The following is a 25,455-nucleotide window of genomic DNA, read 5'->3' as shown; positions in this document are numbered from 1 at the left end:
TCTCCTTGCTGTCCAAGGGACTCTCAAGAGTCTTCACCACCACAGTTCAAAAGCATCAATTCTTTAGCGCTCAGCTTTCTTTATAGTCCAACTCTCACATCTGTACATGACTACTGGAAAAACCATAGCTTGGAATAGAGGGACTTTTGTTGGCAAAGTAATATCTCTGCTTTTTAATATGCTGTCTAGGTGGTCATACATAGCTTTTCTTCCAAGGAGCAAGCGTCTTTTAATTTCATGGCTGCAGTCACCATCTGCAGTGATTTCGGAGCCCATGAAAAGAGAGTCTGTCACTGTTTCCATTGTTTCCCCATCTATTTACCATGAAGTGATGAGACCAGATGACATGATCTCAGTTTTTTGAATGCTGAGCTTTAAGCCAGCTTTTTCACTCTCCTCTTATTTTCATCAAGAGCTGTTTAGTTCTTCTTCGCTTTTTGCCATAAGGGTGTCATCTGCATATCTGAAGTTGTTGTTATTTCTCCCAGCAGTCTTGATTCCAGCTTATGCTTCATCCAGTCCAGCATTTCACATGATGTACTCTGCATATAAGTTAAATAATAATATAACAAGGATAACAATATACATTCTTGACATATTCCTTTTCCAGTTTGGAACCAGTCCTTTGTCCCACATCTGGTTCTAACTGTTGCTTCTTGACCTATATACAGATTTCTCAGAAGACAGGTAAGGTGGTGTGGTATTCCCATCTGTTGAAGAATTTTCCACAGTTTGTTGTGAGCCACACAAAGGCTTTGGCATAGTCAATAAAGCGGAAGTAGATGTTTTTCTAGAACTCTCTTGGTTTTTCAATAATCCAACAGATGTTGGCAATTTGATCTCTGGTTACTCTGTCTTTTCTAAATCCAGCTTGAACATCTGGAGGTTCATAGTTCACATACCGTTGAAGCCTGGCTTGGAGAATTTTAAGCATTACTCTACTAGCATGTGAGATGAGTGCAATTGTCCTGTTGTTTAAACAGTCTTTGTTGTTGCCTTTCTTTGGGATTGGAATGAAAACTGACCTTTTCCAGTCCTGTGGCTACTGCTGAGTTTTCCAAGTTTGCTAGCATATTGAGTGCAGCACTTTCATAGGATCATCTTTTAGGATTTGAAATAGCTCAACTGGAATTCTATCACCTCCACTAGCTCTGTTCGTAGTGATACTTCCTGAGACTCACTTGACTTCACATTCCAGAATGTCTGGGTTTAGGTGAGGGATCACACCATTGTGGTTATCTGGGTAATTAAGCTCTTTTTTGTATAGTTCTTCTATGTATTCTTGCCACCTCTTCTTATATCTTCTACTTCAGATATCTACATAGAAATGTTGAATATGCAATTGAGCATACAAGTCTAGAAATTTGAAAAGTTGCCTTAACTGAGAAAAACAAGAAAACTATCAATCTTTATAAAAAGTACAGGTCATTTTAATTGTTAGGGGCAGCTACAGCCGTGTTTGAATATGGTGACTTGAGTACATATCTTTCCTTATGTATTAAGCAGCTTAATAGCAAGGAGTGTAGCTTATTTGCTTTCTGTACCTCACAGCACTTACCTTGCTCGTGGTAGGCATCCAGTTATTATTTATTGAATTGAACTGAATTGACTAAAGGATTTATTTTGCAAGCCAGATTATTCTGCGAGTCAAGGACTGTGAATTATGAGAGTTGGGGTTTAGTAATCAAAGATTAGTGGTACTCAGGGAGGACGTGACACACACCAGGAACGAGAGTGTGGTTTCCTGAAAGTAAGCAGCTGTTGGTCTGGCAAATCTTTCACGTCTGTGCAGGCTTGCCGCAAGTAGGGCACAGCACGTCTTGCATAAAACGCAGGTACAAAACAGGCCGAGAGGAGAGGATTGTAATTTTAGAACATGACTACAGGCTTTATTACAGTAGGCAGAAAACCTGTCGTTTTCATTATATTACTATTTACCCAAGACTAAAATAAGTAATACACTTCATTACAAAATAAGGTAGCTTATGTAGATATACTATTTTTCAAAAAAAATGTTTTCCATAAGAAATCTTGTAAACCCACATACTTATGTTTACTAGAATAGATTCCTACAAATTCTTTAGTGTCATAAATAAGGAGAAGCAGTTACATTTTTCACCACTTAGTGCAAATGGTTGATTGATAATGCAATAGACATTTATTACATTTCATAAGAAACTGCACAGAAGTGGTTATTTCAGAATGCAAGGAAAAAATATCAGCCAAGTCTCTGAATCAGACAAAAGTGCAGTATATAAAACAAGAAGCTGTTATTATACAGAACACAATAAACTACTCACAAACATTATTATGTGAGTGGCATTTTCATAGCTTTTTAAAAAATTGTCCCATTCATAAGTACTCTTAGATTTTCTGTAAGACAGAAATCCCATTATAGATCTTAGTAAAAAATTAATGATAAAAAGCTAACCATAGAGGAAAGAGGAAACTTAATTCTAACAAGAATGGTCCATATTTTTGCCTAGTTTTAGTATACGTAGCAGCCATATTTATCTTCAACTCTTTACATATAATACGGAAGAGATATGTAATAGCATAAGCAAGTAGAATTTTCAAACTTTCATAAAGATATATACTTCCTTAAGCCTAGGAACAAACTTAAAACTCCTATGATAAAATTTAATTTTAAAAAGGGGCATTCCCAAAGTCATAAATGTTGATGAGTCTTTCAATAGGTATGGTCAAGCAACTGGACAACAACAATGGACCCAGTGGTTTTAAGAATCAGCCCTCACCTACTTAGTGCTTCAGATTCTGACAAGTGTCTTTGATTTTGTAATGTCTTTGCCTTTCTTGATTTTGTCTTGGAAGGAAGTGTGACTTGCCTGATGCACAAATGTTCCAGTTTCAATCAGGATCTCCATATTGCTTCTTTTGCTTTAGGAATTAAAGTACGTTACAGTATAAATCCATTTTTGTCTTTAAATTTATGGATGCAAACATTTGGAATTATGAATCTTGTTTAACCTTAAAAATAAATAGCAACACCTCTAAGAAGGAATGACAGACTAGGAAAGATTCGGAACAATAAATACTTGGAATTGGACGGGTAGTTACCAAGAGGTGACACCCTGCACTTGTGTAGGAGTACCAAGATGCTGAGGCAACATGATTTTGTAAGGAGGCATCTGAGCACAGTTTTACTAACACCACCACCACTTAGCAGCTTAGAAGGAGCAGGGAGACTGGAGGTTGCTGGAAATCCAAGAGCGTGGAAGAACATGTAGCTATGAATTTGTGGTTGAATGTAGACTGTGGGTTCCGCAAGGGGAAAGTAAATGGCAAAATCTAGAAGTAATCCGGAGGCTTTTAAATTTTATGGCTACTTTCAGAGGTCTAGTAAGATGGTGAGGTGGATTGAGAGAAACCAAATTCTGATATTTTGGAGGGGGAGACTTTTCAGGCTGAGTGAAAGTGAAGGTTACTCAGTCGTGTCCGACTCTTTGCGACCCCGTGGACTACACAGTCCATGGAATTCTCCAGGCCAGAATACTGGAGTGGGTAGCCTTTCTCTTCTCCAGGGGATCTTCCCAACCCGGGGATCGAACCTAGGTCTCCTGCATTGCAGGCAGATTCTTTACCAGCTGAGCCACAGGGAAGCCCTTTCAGTCTAAAATCCCTCTGAAACTGACTTCCAGCTTGTTTCCATTGTTGTTCTTGATCCTTCATTTTGCCTCTCCTTAATTATAATCAATCAAAAATCATTTTATTTAGAAAGGTAGCCTTTCTGTGATCATTGGAGCACATTCTACTGTATTAGAAATTCATTGTTCATACTGTGAGAACAAGAACATTTCAAGGGGAAAGAAAAGGTGTTTATTTTCTGTCCAAACAAAATACATGTTTCTCTCAAGTGGTGGAATTAAGAATTTGATGTTGGTGTGGTTTTTAGTTTTAAAGAAAGAAAAATTTTAAATCTTAGTCAAATTTTATCACGATGAAGACCAGTTGCTATATTGTACAGTGAGTCAAATGTAAACTAGTCAAAGCTATTTTTAAATGACATTATTTTTGTTGAATATAAATTAACCAAGACAAGTATAACTTTGAACTGCTGTTAAAACTGTTGCATTAAAACAAATAGAATGTGAGTGATTACAAGAGTGATTTTATATTTATTTATAAGAGAGCTTACAGTGTAGGGCTTTAGAACATGGGGTTTAGGGCAGACTGTCTGAACATGTGTGTTCACTCTACCAGTTATTAGGTGATCTTGACTAAATTATATAATCTTTATTCAATTTTCTTTATATTTTGAAGATTGAAGTGCTTAAAATACTACCCAACACATAATAGATATTCAATAAATATTAGGGCTTTAAAAATTAATAATATGTTGTGAAATTCATTAAAAACTTCATTTAAGCATTATTTATTGTGTTTAAGGCATATGTATCAGAGCATCTCCACAGAGGGCCAGCCTTTGAGATGAAAAGGAATAAAGAGGGGAAAAATGAGTCTCTTCAGGTAACTAAATGCTGAGGTAAAGATGTTTTAACCATGGAGTCAGTTTATAGTACATTAGTGCTATAAACCACTATTCTGTTTTTCTGTTATATAATAGGACAAAAGCAGTTAAACATGCTTATGTCATTTTTAAAGAAATCATCTAAATATTTGAAAACATTGTAGCCACTTTTTTTTGCCAGTTCTCCTGATTTAATTTTTTTTTTACTAAATTGACCTTTTGTTATCTAAATGCCAAGCATTTTGCAACTCTTAAATACATCATACTTTGCCTTAAAAATCTACTTATTTTTATATAAATATTAACCTTTTTGCTGAATTGTTAGCTTCTTGGAGTTAAGGATACAGTCTTATTTATCTAATACATTTTAGGTATCAGGAAAATTTTATTGAATTGGTTCTCAAAGCAGAAGTGTTTGGAAAGTAAAATAAGTTTAAATGTTTTATTGAATAAACTTGATAGCTTAAGATAGTCTTATTTGTTCTTACATATATTAATATGTTTATTTCTTTGTTTACTTTTTTCTTTCTGGGCTGTAAAGATTTATTAATAATATGGGGAGTTAGAAAAGAGGAAATGATTTTAATGCTCACAAAGCATTCTTGATTTACTTCTGACATTTCTGCATCTCTTACAAGCTTTTCCAGAGGGTTATAAATACTGATAACAAAGAACAAAGTATTTTACTATGGTAAAAATTACTTTAAAAAACAGACTTAGGGTATAAAATTTAATGTATTGGAAGCAAGTAATGGGAAAAGCAAGACTATTCTGAGATTTGAATTTCCAGTTAACTTTCCTTAGGCTTAATTTTTTAAATTAATTAATTACCAGCTAAAATATTTGCTAGACTCTGCTGAGTAAAGAAGGAAAACTGCCTCTTTAATGGTTGATATGAGAGGAAATGAGAAAGAACAAGAAAGCCATTGTTTTTTATTCATTTAGGCTTTATGCATAAGTAAATATTTAGTTTTTTTTTAAGTCCTTTTTAAAAAAAATAAAGTGTTAGTGGGACCATATGATTAAATGGGAACTTCAAAAGTTGAGCTTTTATACCCAGAATTTGACTATCACAGCATATGTGAAAAGTAAACACTCTTCAGAGTGCTCAACGTCCTACAGCAAATTCCAGAAACCTTGCTGAGTACTACCCAGGACCCCTGGCTTATCCTTACAGGAATTATCCTTCAATACACCATCAGAAGTAATTAATGTCCAGAAACAACCATGGTAGGACTTCCAGAAAAATGGAGTAAGAAATTCAGCAGACTTTGTCCCAGCAAAATGACAGTTTAAGAGGAGAAAATTATTCTGGGAGGTGGATCATAGAGGATCCTGCTGTGATGTATGTCAGAGAGTGTTTTGCCTATGTTCTTCTCTAGGAGTTTTATAGTTTCTGGTCTTACATTTAGATTTTTAATCCATTTTGAGTTTATTTTTGTTTATGGTGTTAGAAAGTGTTCTAGTTTCATTCTTTTACAAGTGGTTGACCAGTTTTCCCAGCACCACTTGTTAAAGAGATTGTCTTTAATCCATTGTATATTCTTGCCTCCTTTGTCAAAGATAAGGTGTCCGTAGGTGCATGGATTTATCTGTAGGCTTTCTATTTTGTTCCATTGATCTATATTTCTGTCTTTGTGCCAGTACCATACTGTCTTGATGACTGTGGCTTTGTAGTGTAGTCTGAAGTCAGGCAGGTTGATTCCTCCACTTCCATTCTTCTTTCTCAAGATTGCTTTGGCTATTCGAGGTTTTTTGTATTTCCATACAAATTGTGAAATTATTTGTTCTAGCTCTATGAAAAATACCGCTGGTAGCTTGATAGGGATTGCATTGAATCTATAGAATGCTTTGGGTAGTATACTCATTTTCACTATATTAATTCTTCCTATCCATGAACATGGTATATTTCTCCATCTGTTAGTGTCCTCTTTGATTTCTTTCACCAGTGTTTTCTAGTTTTCTATATTTTTTTAGTTTCTTTCGGACTCTGTGGGAGAGGGAGAGGGTGGGATGATTTGGGAGAATGGCATTGAAACATGTATAATATCATATATGAAATGAATCGCCAGTTCAGGTTCGATGCATGATACTGGAGGCTTGGGGCTGGTGCACTGAGATGACCCAGAGGGATAGTACGGGGAGGGAGGGGGGTTCAGGATGGGGAACACATGTATACCTGTGGCGGATTCATGTTGATGTATGGCAAAACCAACACAATATTGTAAAGTAATTAACCTCCAATTAAAATAAATAAATTTACCAAATCTAGGTAAGAACAGTAAGTATTTCTGAGCCACAACCTAATCCATTACCTCCCTATCACAGTGCTATGTTACAGAAGCTCCATCCCCAGCATGTGTAGCCAAGAAGATGAGGTTCCCCTGTCCCCCTAACTCTCAGTCTAGGGCTGTAGTTTCACCCTGGAAGGGTAGGGCTTCTGATCCCTTCCCCCCTCCTGTCTCAGTTTCCTGTTAGAGGAAATCTGTTCCAGGTCAATGTGGCTGAAGTCTATTCCAAATCTCCCTTCCCCCAAGCAATCCCCACCCTAAGAACAGCAGCTGAGAACACTGAGGCCCAGTTACCCTGCCCCACATCACTACAGAGCAGAGGTTCCACACCGAGAGAAGCAAGCCAAGACCAAGAGCGGCTCCCCACCCTCAGTGCCTGCTACAGAGCAGGACTGTCACTCTAGGAAAACAGAGTCTCTGCCCCCAGCTCTAGTGTAGTGGTGCAGGTGTTCTGCCCAGGGAAAAGGCAGATAGTAAAAATAGAGAGGTCTTTGGGTCTGCCTAAGATGACTGACTGCATTGAGAAGAAAGAGTGGAGAACTCCATGCCTAATGGTGGTGTTGAAAACAGTACAGATCTTGCTGAAGCGCAATTGAAAAGAGTCTGGTAGCCCCATAATACATGAAAACAACAGAGCAGCCAGAAGTTTTGCAGAAAGAGCCATGGAGAGTTGGCCATGAAGAACCCTCTTGGGCTCATAGTCACCTGTGAGGATCAGGAAGGCAAGTGTGCAGGCGCGAGGCTGCGTCTACTTGGGAGCATTACAGCAGGATGTGGGGCAGACTTGAAAGCATTCTCTAAGCTGCACACAGACCCACCAACATAGGGCAGAAGCCTCAGTAAGAACAAGGGGCTTAATTACAACCTGTGACCAAACACTGACTGAACAGTATACTACGCTGACCCAGGGACAACTCCTAGGAAGCAAGGCTCAGAGATTTCACAATCACTGGCAGTAGTCTGGAAAATTGTATACATGCCCAAGGCTGTACCCTCTCACGAGTAGTAAGTGTAGGCACCTCCACACTACCAGTCCCTGGCTGAATGTAGGGCAAAGAAGTAAGGAGATCCAGCCAGTCCATTCTGAAGGAGATCAGTCCTGGGTGTCCATTGGAAGGACTGATGCTGAAGCTGAAACCAGTACTTTGGCCACCTCACGCGAAGAGTTGACTCATTGGAAAAGACCTTGATGCTGGGAGGGATTGAGGGCAGGAGGAGAAGGGGACGACAGAGGATGAGAGGCTGGATGGCATCACTGAGTCGATGGACATGAGTTTGGGTGAACTCCGGGAGTTGGTGATGGACAGGGAGGCCTGGCATGCTGCGATTCATGGGGTCGCAAAGAGTCGGACACGACTGAGCAACTGAACTGAACTGTATTTTCAACTCCAGAATTACCCTTTAATTAAGAAGAAAAACAATTTATCTCAATATTTTCTACTTGATGAGACACTGTCATCATACTTTAGTTCTTTAAGCATGTTTCCTTTAGTTTGTTGTATATTATAATGGCTGTTTTGAAGTCTTTGTCTGCTAAGTATATATCACTGGGCCCCATCAAAAACATTTTCTATTGTCTGATTTCTTTTTCCTATTGATGGATCGTATTTTCCTGTTTTTTTACCATGGTTCATAATCTTTTTTCAATAATTGAACATTGCTGATATATTTTTGCAGCATTAGATACTGACCCCTGCCACTACTCTGGAGGCAGTGGTGATAGTGGTTTGCTTATTCGTTTAGTGACTCGGCTGAACTAATTCAGCAGTCTAGTCCTTTGCAGTGTGCAGCCTCTGATGTTCCTATTCATGTTTTCTCCCTTGTTTTCATATTTTACTCTCATTACCTAAAGGCTGCCCCTGGGGTAGTATAGCCATTTATTGGTTAAAGGTTGTGCTTATGGTTCTTTAGCCATTATTTTTATTCACCACTGGCTGTATTGGAAACTGCTGTTATAGTTCAGAGTCTTCTCCAACACCACATTTCAAAAACATCAATTCTTCAGCGTTCAACTTTCTTCACAGTCCAACTCTCACATCTATACATGACCACTGGAAAAACTATAGCCTTGACTAGTCAGACCTTAATTGGCAAAGTAATGTCTCTGTTTTTGAATATACTATCTAGATTGGTCATAACTTTCCCTCCAAGGAGTAAGCGTCTTTGAATTTCATGCCTGCAATCACCATCTGCAGTGATTTTGGAGCCCAAAAAAATAAAGCCAGCCACTGTTTCCACTGTTTTCCCATCTATTTCCCATGAAGTGATGGGATCAGATGCCATGATCTTCGTTTTCTGAATGTTGAGCTTTAAGCCAACTTTTTCATTCTCCTCTTTCACTTTCATCAAGAGGCTTTTTAGTTGAAAGTACAGTAGCCCAATTGAATAGGCAGAAGATAAAAATCAGTGAATTTGAAGTAGAGCAACAGAAATTATGCAACCTGAAGAATGGAGAGAAAAAAGAATAGAAAAAAATGAACAGAGCCTCAGAGAATTGTGGAACATGATTAAACACATCAGTATACAAATAATAGGAATATTAGAAGAGAAGAGACAGAAATATTCTATAGAATATAAGAAATACTCGGGACTTCCCTGGTGGTCAAGTGGTTAATACTCCGTGCTCCCAAAGCAGGGGGAGCAGGTTTGATCCCTGGTCAGGGAACTGAGATCCCACATGCCGTGTAACATGGCCAAAAATTACATTAAAAATGATAAGACTAATAAAGTAATTAAAAAGAATGTAAGAAATATTCTAAGATATAATGGCTTAAATTTTTTTTAAACTTAATGAAAAGCATTAAGCTACACACACAAGAAATAACAATGAAATCCAGACACATTACGGTCAAAATGTTGAAAGAGCATGAGAAAGTCTTGAAAGCGGCAAAGGAAGAACAACTCATCACATTCAAGGAAACCCCAGTAAGATCAAGTCAACTGCTCATCAGAAACTTGAAGGACAGAAGGCAATAGGACAACACACTAAAAGTGCTGAGAGTAAACACCTGTTCACAGTCCTATATCCAACAAAATGATCTTCCAAAAATAAAAGTGAAACACGTTCCCGGATAAAAACAAGTTTTCCCAAAGCACCTATCTGACAGGAGCATCTAAAGGGAGCTGTAAGGGTGAAGGCAGTTGGTGGTGACAGTGCCTTGAGTCTACACACGCAGGGAAAAGGATTGGCAGAGGCAAGTGTAGAGGATTGCAAAGGACAGCATAACAGCACATGTCCTCTTGACGGATTTAAAGGGGCGATTGCGCAAGATACATAGGTGATTATATTGTTGAGCCTATCACATACTGAAATATATTTGACAATATCAGCACAAAATACAAAGGTGGGAATCAAGTTGTATTGGAGTGAGGAAATGACACCAACTAGTAGCTCATATCCGTAGGAAGGGGTAGAAAGAACCAGAAAGGAAGGTGTTAAGAAGGCAGGCTATGTACCAGTCCACACAGAAGAAAGATTAGAAAACTATAAATGCCTGAAATATTTAGGATTTAAAATCAACAGAACCCATTGATAAATTGGATACAGGATATTAGGAAAAAGAAGGCTTTGCAGATCATTCTTGAGTTTCTGACTTGTCGAAATTAAGGATAGATTTTATTCCTGAGGATCTGTTCATTGAATGAAGACCAGTTTTGAGGAGGAAAATCAGGTGTGGCCTTGGATGTGTTGAATATTGAAGTATATTCAAGATAAGTGCTGTTGTCCTACAAGTTGTTTCAGTGAGTCTTTGCGACCATGTGGACTGTAGCCTGCCAGGCTCCTCTGTCTATGGGGATTCTCTAGACAAGAATACTGGAGTGGGTTGCCATGCCCTCCTCCAGGGGATCCTCCCAACCTAGGGATCAAACCTGCATCTCTTAGGTCTCCTACATTGGCAGGTGGGTTCTTTACCACTAGCGCCACCTGGGAAGCCCATATTCAAGATATCCAAGTGTAAATGTTGAGAAGGCAGTGGAATATATGGTTTTAGAGTGCAGAAGAAAGGTCTGAGCTGGATATAATGTTTAAGTAACTGAGTACTGGTGGTAATTGAAACTGTAAAATTTGAATGAGCTTATTTGGGAAGAAAATACGGAGAGAAAAGAGATGAAAGCTTAAGACCAGATGTTGAGGATTGATATTTAATAGCTAGGTTGAGGATGGTGAACTCACAAAGCAGACTGAGAAAAGCATGGCCAGAGAGAGAAAAATAGAACCAGGAGAATATAATACCGTATAATTCAGAAGAAAAGAAAAAGTTGTTGCTGTTCAGTCACTCAGTCGTATCTGATTCTTTGCGACCCTGCGGACTGCAGCATACCAGGCTTTCTTGTCCTGCATTGTTTCCCGGAGTTTGCTCAAATTCAAGTCAGTTGAGACAGTGATGCCATCCAACCATCTTGTTCTCCGTTGTCCCCTTCTCCTCCTGCCTTCAATCTTTCCCAGCATCAGGGTCTTTTCTAATGAGTTGGCTCTTCGCATCAGGTGGCCAGAGTATTGGAATTTCAGTTTTAGCCTCAGTCCTTCCAATAAATATTCAAGATTGATTTCACTTAGAATTGACTGACTTGATCTCCTTGCTGTCCAAGGGACTCTCAAGAGTCTTCTCCAACACCACAGTTCAAAAGCATCAATTCTTCAGCACTCAGCTTTCTTTATAGTCCACCTCTCACATCCATACATGGCTATTGGAAAAACCATAGCTTTGACTATATGGACCTTTGTTGGCAAAGTAATATCTCTGCTTTTTAATATGCTGTCTAGGTTAGTCATAGCTTTTCTTCCAAGAAGCAAGCATGTTAATTTCATGGCTGCAGTCACCATCTGCAGTGATTTTGGAGCCCAAGAAAATAGTCTGTCACTGTTTCCATTTGTTCCCCATCTATTTGCCATGAAGTGATGGGACCAGATGCCCTGATCTTAGGTTTGTGAATATTGAGTTTTGAGACAGCTTTTTCACTCTCCTCTTTTACCTTCATCAAGAAGCTCTTTAGTTCCTCTTTGCTTTCTGCCATAAGGGTGGTGTCATCTGTATATATGATGTTATTGATATTTCTCCCACTAATCTTGATTACAGCTTATGCTTCATCCAGCCCAGCATTTCACATAATGTACTCTGTATATAAATTAAATAAGCAGGGTGACAATATACAGCCTTGACATAACTCCTTTCCCAATTTTGAGCCAGTCCATTGTTCCATGTCCAGTTCTAACTGTCGCTTCTTGACCTGCATACAAATTTCTCAGGAGACAGGTAAGGTGGTCTGGTATTCCCATCTCTTTCAGAATTTTCCACAGTTTGTTTTGATGCACAGTCAAAGGCTTTAGCATAGTGAAGCAGAAGTAGATGTAATTCTGCTTAGAAGTTGAATCAAATGAGAACTGAAAACCTTTTTTCTGTTTTTCTGGGGGTTTTTTTGTTGTTGTTGTTGGCCGTGCTGCACAACTTGTCGGATTCTAGTTGCCTGACCAGGGACTGAACCTGAGCCCCCGGCAGTGAAAGCACACAATCCTAACCACTGGACTGCCAGGGAATGCCGCCTAACAGATCTCTTAATGTATTGATATGGCAGTTTATTGGTAATCTCTACAAGAGCTATTTTGGTGGTGTAAAAGAACAGAAGCCAACAGAAGTTGAAGTCTGATTGGAAAATTGTTAGGAGCAATTCTCCATGGGTTTCTTGCGTTGAGAACTTTTGTTAAGGACTGTTTTTCAAAGAGGTTTGCTAAATGAACAGACTTGGAAGATAAGAATAGTGTCTCCTTTCAGAGTAGAGGACAGATTGTTTGCCACCCAGTGTAATAAAGATGATGTCTCCCCCGGGACAAACGTCAGGCGGATTTGCTTACAGCCCATTATAAAAGGTGAGAGTTCCCTAAGCTCAGAGTCCCTCAGCTGTGACAGAGACACGCTGCATGCAGCATCCGCTTGGCCACTCTGTCACCCTGGGGGACTTAGAGTCCTCCGCTCTACCAGCTGAGCTATCGAAGGGTGCGCCCCTGTGGGACTTAAAGAGAACCAACGTCAACATGAAACTCAGGCTGCTGCTTGTGGCATGAGCAGTGAAGTCATTTATCTCTGACCCAGGAGACTTGTGTCTGGTACCAATATCCCTGACGCCAAGCCAGGGATCCTAACTTGTAGGATAAAACAGGAGTCCCCAGTCCCAGGCCTCAAAAGAGGAGGTGAGCGGAGGGCAAGTGAGTGAAGCTTCATCTGTGTTTACAGCTGCTCCCCATCTGCATTATCACCTGAGCGCCGCCCCCATCAGATCAGCAGTGGCATTAGATGCCATACGAGCTTCAACCCTAACCCTAAAGTCAAGGCAGAATATCCTGAGATCGCCACAAACTAGGAATACAGCGCACAGTAATACAGTGTGCGTGATCATCCTGGACCATCCCTTCCCCCACCCCAGCCCTGGTCCATGGAAAAACTGTCTGTGAAACCAGTCCCTGGTGCCAAAAAGGCTGGGAACTGCTGGGGTAAAACACCAGCCCCTTCACAATTCCTGACAAAGATGAAAAAATGGAAACAAGCAGAGTGAATTGTTTCAGTTTGGTTATGAAGAAAAAAAGGCCAGGCAGAGCTAGTGGCATTAATGGAGGAAAATCTAAGCATGTCTAAATACTGATGAGAAGGAGCCAACAGAGGGAAAGACTGAATATATATGAGACAGAGGGGTAATGGAAGGGAATACTTCCTTATTTCTTTATTTGTAATGAAAGAGAAGAAAAGATGGACATAAACTTTGGTAGCTGATACATTTAGTATCACAAAGGTAAGGAAATTCTTCTGACTTCTCTCTTTCCTGAGAAATAGGAGGTCAAGCAATTTGCTAGAGGAGAGGGAGAAAAAGAGGAGTAGGAGGCAGTTGAAGATTTTTAAAAGAGATCTGAAATAGCGCTGTGTAGAGATTAAAAAAAAAAAGTTCAGCAGAGAAATGAAATAGGAATGTACTTGAAAATCTGTTTAGGGTTGTCATAAACTGTTGGTACCCTATGGTATAACTTTCTCCAGCACCACAGGTACTCAGGTATAGACATAGAAAATAATTTTTACTCCAAGATTAGGGTTTCCCCGTGAGACAGTGGAGTTTTAAATTTTAAAGAGATTTGGGTCATTGAACTCAAGCTGAAGGAGAAAAGTGAAGTACAATCCCTGTAAAGTTGAAAAGAAGTTAGTGGGAGTACATACAGGTACTCCCTGTTTCCAAAAATTTGCTTTGCACCACTTCACTGTTGTGAAAGTTGATACCTGTTTTTGATGAGCAAAGAAATCCAAAGAGGATTTTTTCTAAGAAAAAAAAAAGTTTAAAGCAAAAACAGCATTCAGGTTTTTTTTGTAGTGAACTGTTAGAGAGGCAGCGCACATCCCAAGTAGCTAGAGTGACCACGCCAGGCTCCTTCCTCAGGAAGTACACTCAGCATCAGGCCACCAGCGCTCTGAATTGTGTCTGTGGGCATCTGTGCTGTTTCTCAGTTTGTTTTGTGTATCTGTTATTAATACCAAGATGTGCCCTAAGATACGCTTCTTTGTTTTACACCACTTCAGTTTACCAAAGGTTTCATAGGCACATTCTACTTTTGGAGAGCAGGGAATCCCTAGAGTTGAAAAAACAGTTGAAAGGAGAAGAGGCTGCAGCAAGATTTAGGAGTTGTTCATTCACTCGTTCATTTCTTCATTCACGTAATAAGCCTCAGTTCACAGGTTCCTATGTGCTATTGGTCTAGTGGTTAGGATTTGGCACTCTCACTACCGTGGCCTGGATTCAGTTCCCAGTTAGGGGAAACCTTCTGGGTTTCCCTACTGGCTTGGCCGGTAAAGAATCCTCCTGCAATGCAGGAGACCTGGGTTCAGGCCTGGGAAGATCCGCTGGAAAAGGGAATAGCTGCCCACTCCAGTATTCTGACCTGGTCGCAGAGTCAGACACAGCTGAGCAGCTTTCACTTCACTTCATCCGAAAATCATTCCCCTTTTGCTCACTGTGCATTTATCAGTTTACCTTCTCAGGTATGATTTCCATGGACTCGGGTTATTGGGGCTGGCTCTGCTGGACAGCTCAGGAAAGTTAGCCTAAAGTAGCAAGAAAAAATCAGCAGCTTAGTCTTTACTCTTTATTCTTTTGTGTTATCTGAATACAATCACCATTTACCCATTTTTATTTATTTATCTTTAACTGGAGGAAAATTGCTTTACAGTGTTTTGTTGGTTTATTCTTGTGTAATTTTTAAAAACTTTCAAGAAGTTATTTAAAATTTTCTACTTGCCTAACCCAATTATTATTTTTTAATATTACTAATACATTCTTCATGTTAATTATTGCTAGTAACAATAAAACCCAAATTAATGAGGAAGTTCTTGAGCACTATGATTAAGAACACAGGGCTTTGAAATTAGCCAGTAATACTTATTATAATAAATAATGATTAAATAGCACAATGAATATAAAGCACTTAGCACAGTATCTAGCATATAGTAAACATTCAGTTAATGGAAGCTATTGCTCCTTCTCTTTTCTTTGAAATGCCATGAGGCATGCCTAATCTTAGTTCCCCAACCAGGGATTGAACTCATGCTCCCTGCGTTGGAAGGGTGGAAGTTTAACCACTGGACTACCAGGGAAGCCTGGTAGTAGCTGTCACTATTACTATTAATAATGGTAGCTATTGCTACTTTTACCATCATCATCATCATCATCTGTAGTCAGAACTTTCGGTTCCAAGGGACAGAAATTCAACTTTTACTAGATTTTGCAAAATAGGAATTTATTGGCTCATGTTATTTTTAAAAAACAAAACAAAAAACAGAGATAGATGCCCTAGTTGGATTCAAGTATTCAAACAATATCCACTATGTCATTTCTTGGCTTTATTTTATATTGACTTCATTCATAGCAAGCTTCCTCCTCGTTGTAATAAGATGCTCTACACCTTAGCAGCTAACCGTTACCAGTTGGGGAGGGGGGAATGGGGAATGCCTGTTTATCAGTAGATGCAGCAAATGTCTTAGGTAGAACTTTCATTGGCCTGTCTTGGGTTATATGCTCATTCCGTAACTAATCATGTGCTCAAGGAAATGAAATGTTCTGAGTGACCAGGCCTGGAACTTGGGAGTGGGCACACATTCCACCAGAATACAGGAACCAAGAGTGGGTGGGGGAGGGTTTTCCCAAAGTTAAATCAAGATGGTACCAATAGAAGAAAGTAGAATAAAAACCAGACAGGCAAAACCAGCAGACTTCCAATATTACACTCAGGAAAAAACAGTTGAAAGTGAATCTTGAATTGTTACCCAGTCCGTGAAAACCTGTTTACAGAATGTAGCTTGTACTCTTCTTAAAGTGAACAAGCAGATTCTGCCATACTGATGTGCACAGATTGTTCCATAGATAAGGATGTGCCATAGAAAACATCCCACCTCAACTTCTGTATAATTAAGTTGTCATAACACATGAAGAAAAATACAGCTGAATTTAATTATCACAAGAAAGATGATCACTAAGGTATTAGGCAGCATGTTACAGTAGAAAGAAAACAGAAGTAAAAAAAAAAATCACAAGACATAATTTCTACCAAAAATGTAGTAATAATATTAGTTACCATACATTGAGTGATGATTGTATGTATTCTAAAGTTTATCTGTTTCCTCATTTTATTAACATACTTTATGAGGTAGATAGTGATAAGCTCCTTTTATACCTGGGGAAACTGAGAGTCAGTGCTTAAGTAATTTGCCTCGTAAACATGACAGAGAAAGATTTGAATCCGTCCTGCTTGTCTCCAAAGTCTATGTTTTTGGTTAATAAAGCTGTGTGATTTAACCTCTTATTTCTTGTTTCTGAAGTAAGAGACTTTAATTACCTTTAAAGATCCTTTGCTCTCAAAAATCCTATGATTATTTCAGGGCTCACCTTTAATTTCTCATCTCTAATTCTGCATATTTTTAAGAGATTTTCAGTCAGTTATAATGCTACTATGTCATTAATTATGGACAAAATAATACCATCACTATTCAATGTGCATGTCGTGGTCTGTGCTAATATATGATCATGAAGTAAACTGTCATTTGATAAATGTTCTTCCATTGGGACCTCACATACAAAGAATAAAATTTGGCAAAGACACAAAGTGATTAATTTTAGAACGGGAGGAAATGCCATCTACATTTTCATATTGGTATGTTTTATGTGTGAAGTGTTTTGTGTGTGTGAGTGTGTATTTGGTTGGTTTGGGTTTTTGCCTTATTGCAACTCTGCCAAGCATATCTCCTCATTCTTGCTTGGAGTCTCTTTTTTTCACATTTGAATCTGAATTCTAGTCAATACTGAATGGACTATAAAAAGATTTACTAAACTGCTGCAAATAGCTTTTCCTTGTTTAAATTGTTACATAAGACAAATTAAAATTTGAGCAATTTTATGCTTGATAAAATTCACCTTCAGGTATGCTATAAACTGGAAAAAGATGTAAAGCACAGAAAGATATTGATGTTCATTTCACTGTGTTAAATGTACTCTTTCTGTGAAAAATGAAAATATGTTTACATAGTTTTTCTTTTTTCAGAGATCAAATATGTAAAATTTCTCTGAAAGCTTACATTACACAGCTGTTAGCTATTAATAATACAATATCTGGAGAGAGTATAACATAGGGATTACTGGTGTGGTCTCTGGAGTAAGAATGTCGGAGTTCATATCATAGCTCCTTCAATTACTAATATAAGTCAATGGCCAACATTTAACTCCTCTGAAACTTAGTTTCCTTATCTGCAAATGCGGAAAATAATAGTGCCTCCCTCCCAGCCTCTTGGAAAGACGAAACAAGAAAACGCGCCTAGAGCACAGTGCGTGCCTCATAGGCACTGAGCGCTCGCTGTTCTGCTGCGCCGCTAGTGATACCACCACCGCATTACTCTGAGAATTGTAGACCTCGGAGCAAGCCAGGGACTTAAGAACTCATCTGTTCATATTAGCCTCTGCTCTTAAAATACAGTTGTTTAGCAATTGAACTAAGCATGTAAATTTTAGCTAACAGCTACCATATCTTACAATCTCTCTCAAATTTATTTATACATATTTGAACAAATTCACAGATGTACTTATGGGGAAATAAAATAATTGATGTTGTTTGTAAATTTTGTTTTTATTTTTGAGGAGCTTTTTGCCTAACATGTCATTATTATAGAATATATCTATTGTTCATTCAACAAATACTTCTTATGATCCTGCTAAGGGCCAGGCACAATGCAGTATAATAAGTGCTCTTCTTCGAACTTATATGGTTCTTATCTTCAATGACCTTACCCTTCTTATCGCAGATAGTGACAGGAAGTAGATATATAAAGAAATAATTTTAAAATTAAATACTGAAGTGGGTAGAATAATGGTTTCTTCCCCCTCAAAGATGTCCACATCTTAATCCTTAGTACCTATGAATATGATATCTTACATGGCAAAAAAGATTTTGTAGATATGATCAAATTTAAGGACTTTGAGATGGGAAAATGAACCTGGATTATCAAAGTGAACTAAACTTAATCACATGGGTCCTTAAAAACAGAAAACCTTCCCCTGTCAGAGGGAAAAGTTAACTACAGAGGGATGGTCTGAGAGTTACAGTGTGGCTGGATTTAAAGGTGGAGGAAGGGGACTAGGAGCCAAGCAAGATGGACAGCCTCTAGCAACTAGAAAAAGTAGAGAAATGGATTCTCTACTTGAGCCTCCAGAAAGAAACAAGCCTGCCAATTTTGACTTCTCACCTGCAAAACAGGTTAGAAAAAAGTGATATATTTGTGTCATTTTAAATCACTAAGTTTGTACTAATTTCATATGGCAGCAATAGAAAGCTAATTCAAATATAATAAATTCTCTTTACTTAAGGTCTATCTGTGGAGAAATAGTTCTTCTATTTCTCCTAAAGTGTTAAGAATCACTTTCCAAAGTTGAATCAGAAGAGCTTGAAAGAATTTTCCCCAGAAGACACTCAAAAGTCATCATTACAAAGTAGATCACATGCCCTTTCCAAGGCCAGCTTCTCATAAAGGGCAGGGGATTACTCTTAGACTTGTCATCTCTGAAGCTATAGATGGGGTTTTCCTCAGATAAAGAATATGAACTGGATTAAGGTTTGGACTGGATTAAGGAAAGAGTAAGTGGATCTTAATAATATCCACAACAAAACATACTGATAATTCCATAAAAATCTATAATTGCTTTGAGATTACAATTATAAATAATACTTTGGAAAAAATAAGGACATCTTTTTGTTTGGCAAGAAGTGGAGCAGGTAGAAAGTCTATCAAGATATTGCTCTAATGCTTGCCAGCCACAAGATAAATTCTCCCCATGTATTCAACAGATATTTACTGATACAGAAAACACTGTAGTGAGATTGACTATAATGTCAGTGATTTAAGAGTGCTGCCTGTTTGCTTTTCCATGTCTCTAAGTGTCTTTCCTCTAGGGTTATTTGAACCTTTATCCAGTTCTTTGCTGAATATCATTGATGTTTCCACAGAACTTTATTTTGTGAAGATATGCCACTTTTAGGCATTTTTCTAGTGACTTTACTTTTTTCTTCTCCTTCAGATTGCCCAGATTAAGAAATGCTTCAGTAAGGTGGCAGATTTTTAGCAATTATTTTATCTGGTTGATAGGTACTTAGGGATTCATTGTACTATTTTCTCTCAGAGAAGGCAGTGGCACCCCACTTCAGTACTCTTGCCTGGAAAATCCCATGGACAGAGGAGCCTGGTAGGCTGTCGTCCATGGGGTCACTAAGAGTCAGACACGACTGTGCGACTTCACTTTCTCTTTTCGCTTTCCTGCATTGGAGAAGGAAATGGCAACCCACTCCCGTGTTCTTGCCTGGAGAATCCCAGGGACGGGGGAGCCTGGTGGACTGTCGTCTATGGGGTCGCACAGAGTCGGACATGACTGAAGCGACTTAGCGGCAGCAGCAGCAGCAGTACTATTTTCTCTAATTTTGTGTTTGAAATTTTTCATATTAAAAAAAAGAATAAGAAGCAGCAGGCTGCTGCAGCCACAGCACCCCCAGGCCAGTCTTTCTGGCCTCCCATCTCTAGTCCCCGTCCCCCTAGCTGCTCCCCAGATCTCAGACTGCTGCCTCTCCCCCTGGCCTTGAGGAGTTAACTGAGCATTGCAACACCTACTTCTTCCCCTGAAAAACCCACAAACAGTTTGTAGAAGAATTTAAAGTGAATCTTCAGAAAGAATCGTTTTAGATTAGGGTACTCACTTGGTACTAAAACCACAAATATACTGAAAAAGTTTTAAAAAGCTTCAGTAACAACAGAAAACCCCAAAGTACAATAAGTGCTTAGATTAAAAGAAATTAGAGGTGGTAAAAAAGAAAAAAGCTAAATAAAAAAAGAAATAAAAGAGCCAAAATGATACCAGCAGTGATAGACACTGGAGTAGAAGAGGAAGTTGAGGGACCAGAAGAACGGCAAACTAAGTCAAGAACTCTGAGTTCTGTCCTAAAGAAAAGAAAGCCTTAATCGCAAGTAAGACCAAGATCTTTGTTTTTCTTTTTTAATATAGTGTATTATCATGGGACACACTAAAAAGTATGAGAAGCTAAGAAACATAAAATTGATCACAGCATATCAGTGAAGGAAAATATAACTTAGAAGTTAAAATACAAAAAATAAGGAAAGGTTAACAAATTATAATTCACAAGTATATTATCAATATCAAAAAGGATTCATATAAATCCCATTTTATGGATTAGAAAACTGAAGCTCAGGAAACTGAAGTAGTTTGATCAAGGTCATTCAGTTTAAGTGTTGGGAGCCTAGATTTGAACTCTCCAAATATCTCAACAACATTTTGTTTTTCTCATTCTTTTTTTGGTAGAAATTAAAATCCAAAAGTAATTTATTGTATGTATAAATTAACTCAAAAATAATTCTGGCTTAAACTTATATACATTTAACAATGATGCCCCATTGAGTCTCATTTTTTCATTACATCAATGATACTCTGTACTCAACATAAATTACTGTTATATGGGAAAACACTGCCTTAAAGTGAAACACTTCAGTGAAACACTGAAAATCATTTTGTCTGACTATTGCACATAAAAGTTAGATTTTGTTCATTTTTTCCTTATGTATGTAAACTATTATGTAGAATAAAAAATAATGCATTTTTAAATGAAAAAATATTTTTAGTTATTTATTGATTACTGAAATGATTAAGTTTTGGTTTCTACTAAAGGAATCTAAGACTGATTCTTGTGTTCAAAGTGTGTCTCAGGTTAAGTTAATTAACTATTTTCTGGCCTAGACAGGCTACTTAGTAGCTTTTAATACTTACTTATTATATGAAAGGCTATACCCAAAGTCTTCTTTTTAAACACGAGTAATTTTCTATCTTGCACCTACTATGAGCAAGTATATGTTCAGTAAATAATTACTAATTTGAATCATCACACCTAAAAGAGATTAGGTTTAATAAATTATAATTACAACTGTGTCGCTGTGACATAGTTTTTCTTTTGTGACCAAATTAGGGGCTAGTGGAAAGAGAGAAACTATACCAATTATTTTAACAAAGATAAGTTAATACAAAGAATTGTTAAGCAGGCATTGAAGAACAGGAAAGGCAAAAACAGGAAGGCAGTGATAGTCAAAAGAGGTAAAAAAATACCAGCATCATAAGCATTACCTGGAAACTTGTTAGAAGAGCAAATTCTCAGACTCCAAGCCCCAGTTGTGGCTTACTGAATCAGAAACCCTGGCAGTGGGCTTTCAAAGCCCTCCAAGGGAGTCTAACGTATCAAGTTTTAAAACCACTGCACTAAAGTAGGCTAGAGTGCCGCAGGTAGTAACGCCAGGAAGCAGCCACCACTCCTGGGCCTGAGGAAGCAGAGGAGAGAGAATTACTAAAACTGAGAAAACTGGGGAAGGCCCCATCACACGCAGCTGAGACTCAGGCTTCGAAGAGCCAATCGCCGCCCACCTGGTAGTGGTGTTTCTGAGCTCAAAGGAGGAGCAACACAAGACCCTGGGGACCAGAGATCTGAGGGAAAGGAACCCACGGGTTTGATCTGGTGTCTCAGGAAGGCACATTGAGTTTCTGCAGGTGCTGGGAAGCCACTAAACTGAAATCAGTGGCTGCTACCAGAAGGACCTGCTACTGCCAGAGTGAACTGCCACTGGAGGGAGACCAAGAGGATCAAGAAGCCCATGAGAAGCAAACAGGAAAGAGCAAGTCCCTTCCTCCTCCTCCTGCTGTGCAGTGTCTCTCTAGTTCCTCCACTGGCAGAGCCTAACAGGGAACCAGATATGTTTGTAGAATTTCAAAGAGTGGGGTTGAAGCTGAGAGATAGTAGCTTAATATCTATCTACTAGAGATAGTAGTATAAAGACCCTAATTGTAATAAGACTGAGAGGTAATAGAAATAGTACATAATTTTTGGTGTGTATGATTGGGTACACATGGACATTTTCTGGGGAACTGATATCTAGCTAAACTTTTAGACTTATTATACAAAAGTATTCCTATGTGGAAACTATATGTTTCTCCTGATGAGATTAATAAGCATTTAGGACATCAAGGACCTACACTGAATTCTTCTTAGCTTCCCAGCTAAAATCAAAAGATCACAGCCATAATAGCTGAGAATTGCTCAACAGTAGCAGCAAGCTCTGCTCCAGAGAGATGAGGCTGGGTCCTTGAAGTCTTAGTGTCAAAGGAATGGACCAAAAAGAAGCTTACTTAGCAGGACAGAGCAATCCAGAGCCTGCCTCAGAACAGGAGATTGGTATAAAAAGGTTGTTCTGTAATCGTAGTCATTGATAAGAACAATACTAACATGATTTTTCACTTAATAAGTTGTTTTGTGCAATTCCAGGGAGCTAGAAAATGAATGGAAATGATCAGCTACTTCCTTCATCTTGTAAATCACTGTTCTAGTAGTTGAGTGTCCAGTCAGTGTCAAAGCCACATAAACAAATAAATCAGTGCTTTCCATATTCTTGAAAGGTGATCACAGTCACAGCTGTTCTGGGTGACAATCAAAAGGAACATTCCCAGGTATTATCGAATGGTTATCACAAGTATGCCCAGTACATACTCTGGAAGATAAAGAACTATGAAATGATCCTTACTCTTAAAAGACCTTCACTTGTTTCTCATCTTATGTTTATATTTTGTCTTGTCTTTGTTTTTCAAAGGATATTGAAGAATCACAAAACCACACTGGCGAGCCTGTGGGAGATGACTACAAAAAGATGGGAACGCTTTTTGGTGAACTGAACAAAAGCCTCATCAACATGGGCTTCACAAGGATGTATTTTGGAGAACAAATTGTAGAACCAGTAATAGTCATTTTCTTTTGGGTTATGCTGTGGTTCCTTGGCCTGCCAGCCTTTGGACTAGTTGCTATTCTTTGCCTTGTCATTATTTATGTGCAGCAGTAAAATATGACCAAATGAACATTTGGTTTGACATTTGGTAGTCAGATATGTAATTAGTGAAGTTATATATTTCACTACATAAAGGCTGAAAAGTTTGCCTTGTTTCAAATTGTGTTGTTTTGCAATTAAATTTGTAAGTTGATGTTGTTTAAAATTAAATTCAACTTGATTTCAAGAGAGTTGAATATATATAGTAGCTTATTCATAACTCTTGTTTAACTACTCTGATCTGTGCCCACTTTTAAATACTCCTATTCCCATGCCAAAACTTAAATAACACCAAAAAGTGAGCAGGGAAAATAGGATACAAAATGCAAATAAGATAATATATATAGATCTTATAAAAGCTCTAATAAAACATTTTAGAAGAAAAAGGGTGAAACAAGGAGTGAAAAATTTTAACTGGAGAATTGCTCCTCACTTACCCTAACCAAATAAATCCGTATCTTCCGGGAAATAACTTGAATTTCCATTGTCCCTGCTCAGCCAAAACTAATGTAAACGACAACTTCTATACACTACCTTAATATTTCGATGAAAATCAGTAAAGCTAGCACATTTTCTAAAGATTGTAAAGAAATATATTTATTATAACTGGGGAAACTTCCCAAGTTAAATATAACTTTTTTTATAATGTAATACTTGGGCTTGGAATCACTTCAGTATATCATTTGGAGTTTTAGACACTTTTGGTGCTAATTCATTTTTGTGACTTTTTAAAGTCTCATAAGCCAGGTCCATAGTTGACTGTACCCCATAGTAAATTAATATTTTCCTCGTATTTTTTCCTAAACATTTTCAGTGTATTTTTTTTCAGAAATTTACATTTTTATAATTCTTTTATAGCAATTAGTCTAAGATTTTAAAACTCTATTTCCTATCTTGATATGGATTTTCCCCCCAAAGTTGATTTGTATTATGGCTGAAATTCTTTATTATTCCTTTTTTTAAAAGAAAAAGCTCATTTTCTTTAATATCTGTATTAGAGATTACAGTGTTACAATATAAAACCAAATGCTTAAATTTGGAACTCAACAGCCAGTTGTATCATATTCCTCTAATGCTAAAGTCAAGTCAGTAATTGGCCAGGCATGTTATTAATGTGTTATTAATTCAACACTTTGGGGTTTTATATTGAAAAATAGCATTTCTTTAAACATATTTAGAAAATGAAAAATGGCTTACTCATATTTTGGATTTTGTTTAAAAAAAATATAAAATCTTTATACTTTGGTCTAAAAAACTTTCTATGTAGACAAAAGATAGGTAGTTGAGATAATTATCTAGAAATTTCAGTTAAATAGAGGAAGATGGAGCAATAGGTTATTTTTATCTTTGGCAGGGCAATAACTAAAGTGTGTAAAATGTTTACTATTCTACTTTATAAAGTTTTTACCCAATCCTGTTTCTAAAATTTATTCTATATGTCCTCAGTGTCTTCCATCCTGAAGCAGAAAAATGATGAAAATGTTCAATTTAGATTTCTAAAATTAGATTATCCTGAACAACAGTACCAATCAGAGGGCACTAAAAAATATTATTCCTCTGTGTAAATACAGATCTTTTAAAGTTTGACTTTGAAAAAAGACTTTGTACTATATCATTGTGTTTTTACTGGGTTTGCGATATTTTTAACGGTAACCTTTATGAACCTGGCAAGTTATTTGAAAAGGTGTCATTATTCATGTCCAGTAGAGTTGCAAGGTTTTTAATAGAAGTCATGAGATTTTGTATATCTGCATTCAATATTAAAGTGTATTCCTTTGTAATACTACTAGAAGTTTTAATTTCCTTTTGGAATGTAAAAAAGAAAGAGTAGTATGCAGCTCTGGTTCCACCAGTGCCTAATATTGAAAATATTTTTTAAAGTAATTTTTAATTGTCAAATACTGTGCATCTGTACACTGCTGTTAATAGGATGTATATTAAATTCTATAAAGAAATGAGATATTTTGATGCTATCCTTTCTGCATATATTATTAGAAGAGCATTCCAACAAATCATTTGCTTTAATAGGGAAAAAACAAACTTTGCTCATTTGATGGAAATAAAATATTTTCTTTTATGAAAGATATTAGAATGCAAATTATACTGATATCTTGAAATAAAAAGAAACTGGTCATTTCTTTGGTTCATGGTATAAGGAATTGATTCAAAAACATTCTCAATCATTTCAATCTCAGACACAAGACAATTTTAGAAACTACTATTACTATAAACAAAGAGA

General features: G+C 37.6%; 1 protein-coding gene and 1 long non-coding RNA gene across 2 annotated transcripts in view; one reads left to right on the top strand and one right to left on the bottom strand.

Moving 5' to 3' along the window:
- The window catches only part of LOC138442865 (putative uncharacterized protein encoded by LINC00612), a 132,555-nt gene extending 107,383 nt beyond the window's left edge, over nt 1–25,172 (top strand). Inside the window, exon 3 of the mRNA XM_069595009.1 lies at nt 22,986–25,172. Within this exon, the coding sequence (XP_069451110.1) occupies nt 22,986–23,067 (82 nt within the window). The 3' untranslated portion in view covers nt 23,068–25,172. The remainder of the gene's footprint in view (nt 1–22,985) is intronic.
- On the bottom strand, nt 1,862–21,725 carry LOC138442316 (uncharacterized). Its single transcript, XR_011257637.1, has 3 exons — nt 21,475–21,725; nt 14,788–14,858; nt 1,862–2,898 (listed from the first exon to the last, which is right to left on the bottom strand). It is a non-coding gene; the product is annotated as an uncharacterized lncRNA (long non-coding RNA).
- Nucleotides 25,173–25,455: the final 283 nt, after the last annotated feature.

The sequence above is a fragment of the Ovis canadensis genome, chromosome 6 (assembly GCF_042477335.2).
Source record: "Ovis canadensis isolate MfBH-ARS-UI-01 breed Bighorn chromosome 6, ARS-UI_OviCan_v2, whole genome shotgun sequence".
Lineage (NCBI taxonomy): Eukaryota > Metazoa > Chordata > Mammalia > Artiodactyla > Bovidae > Ovis > Ovis canadensis.
This window is presented reverse-complemented; position numbering and strand designations above follow the sequence as displayed.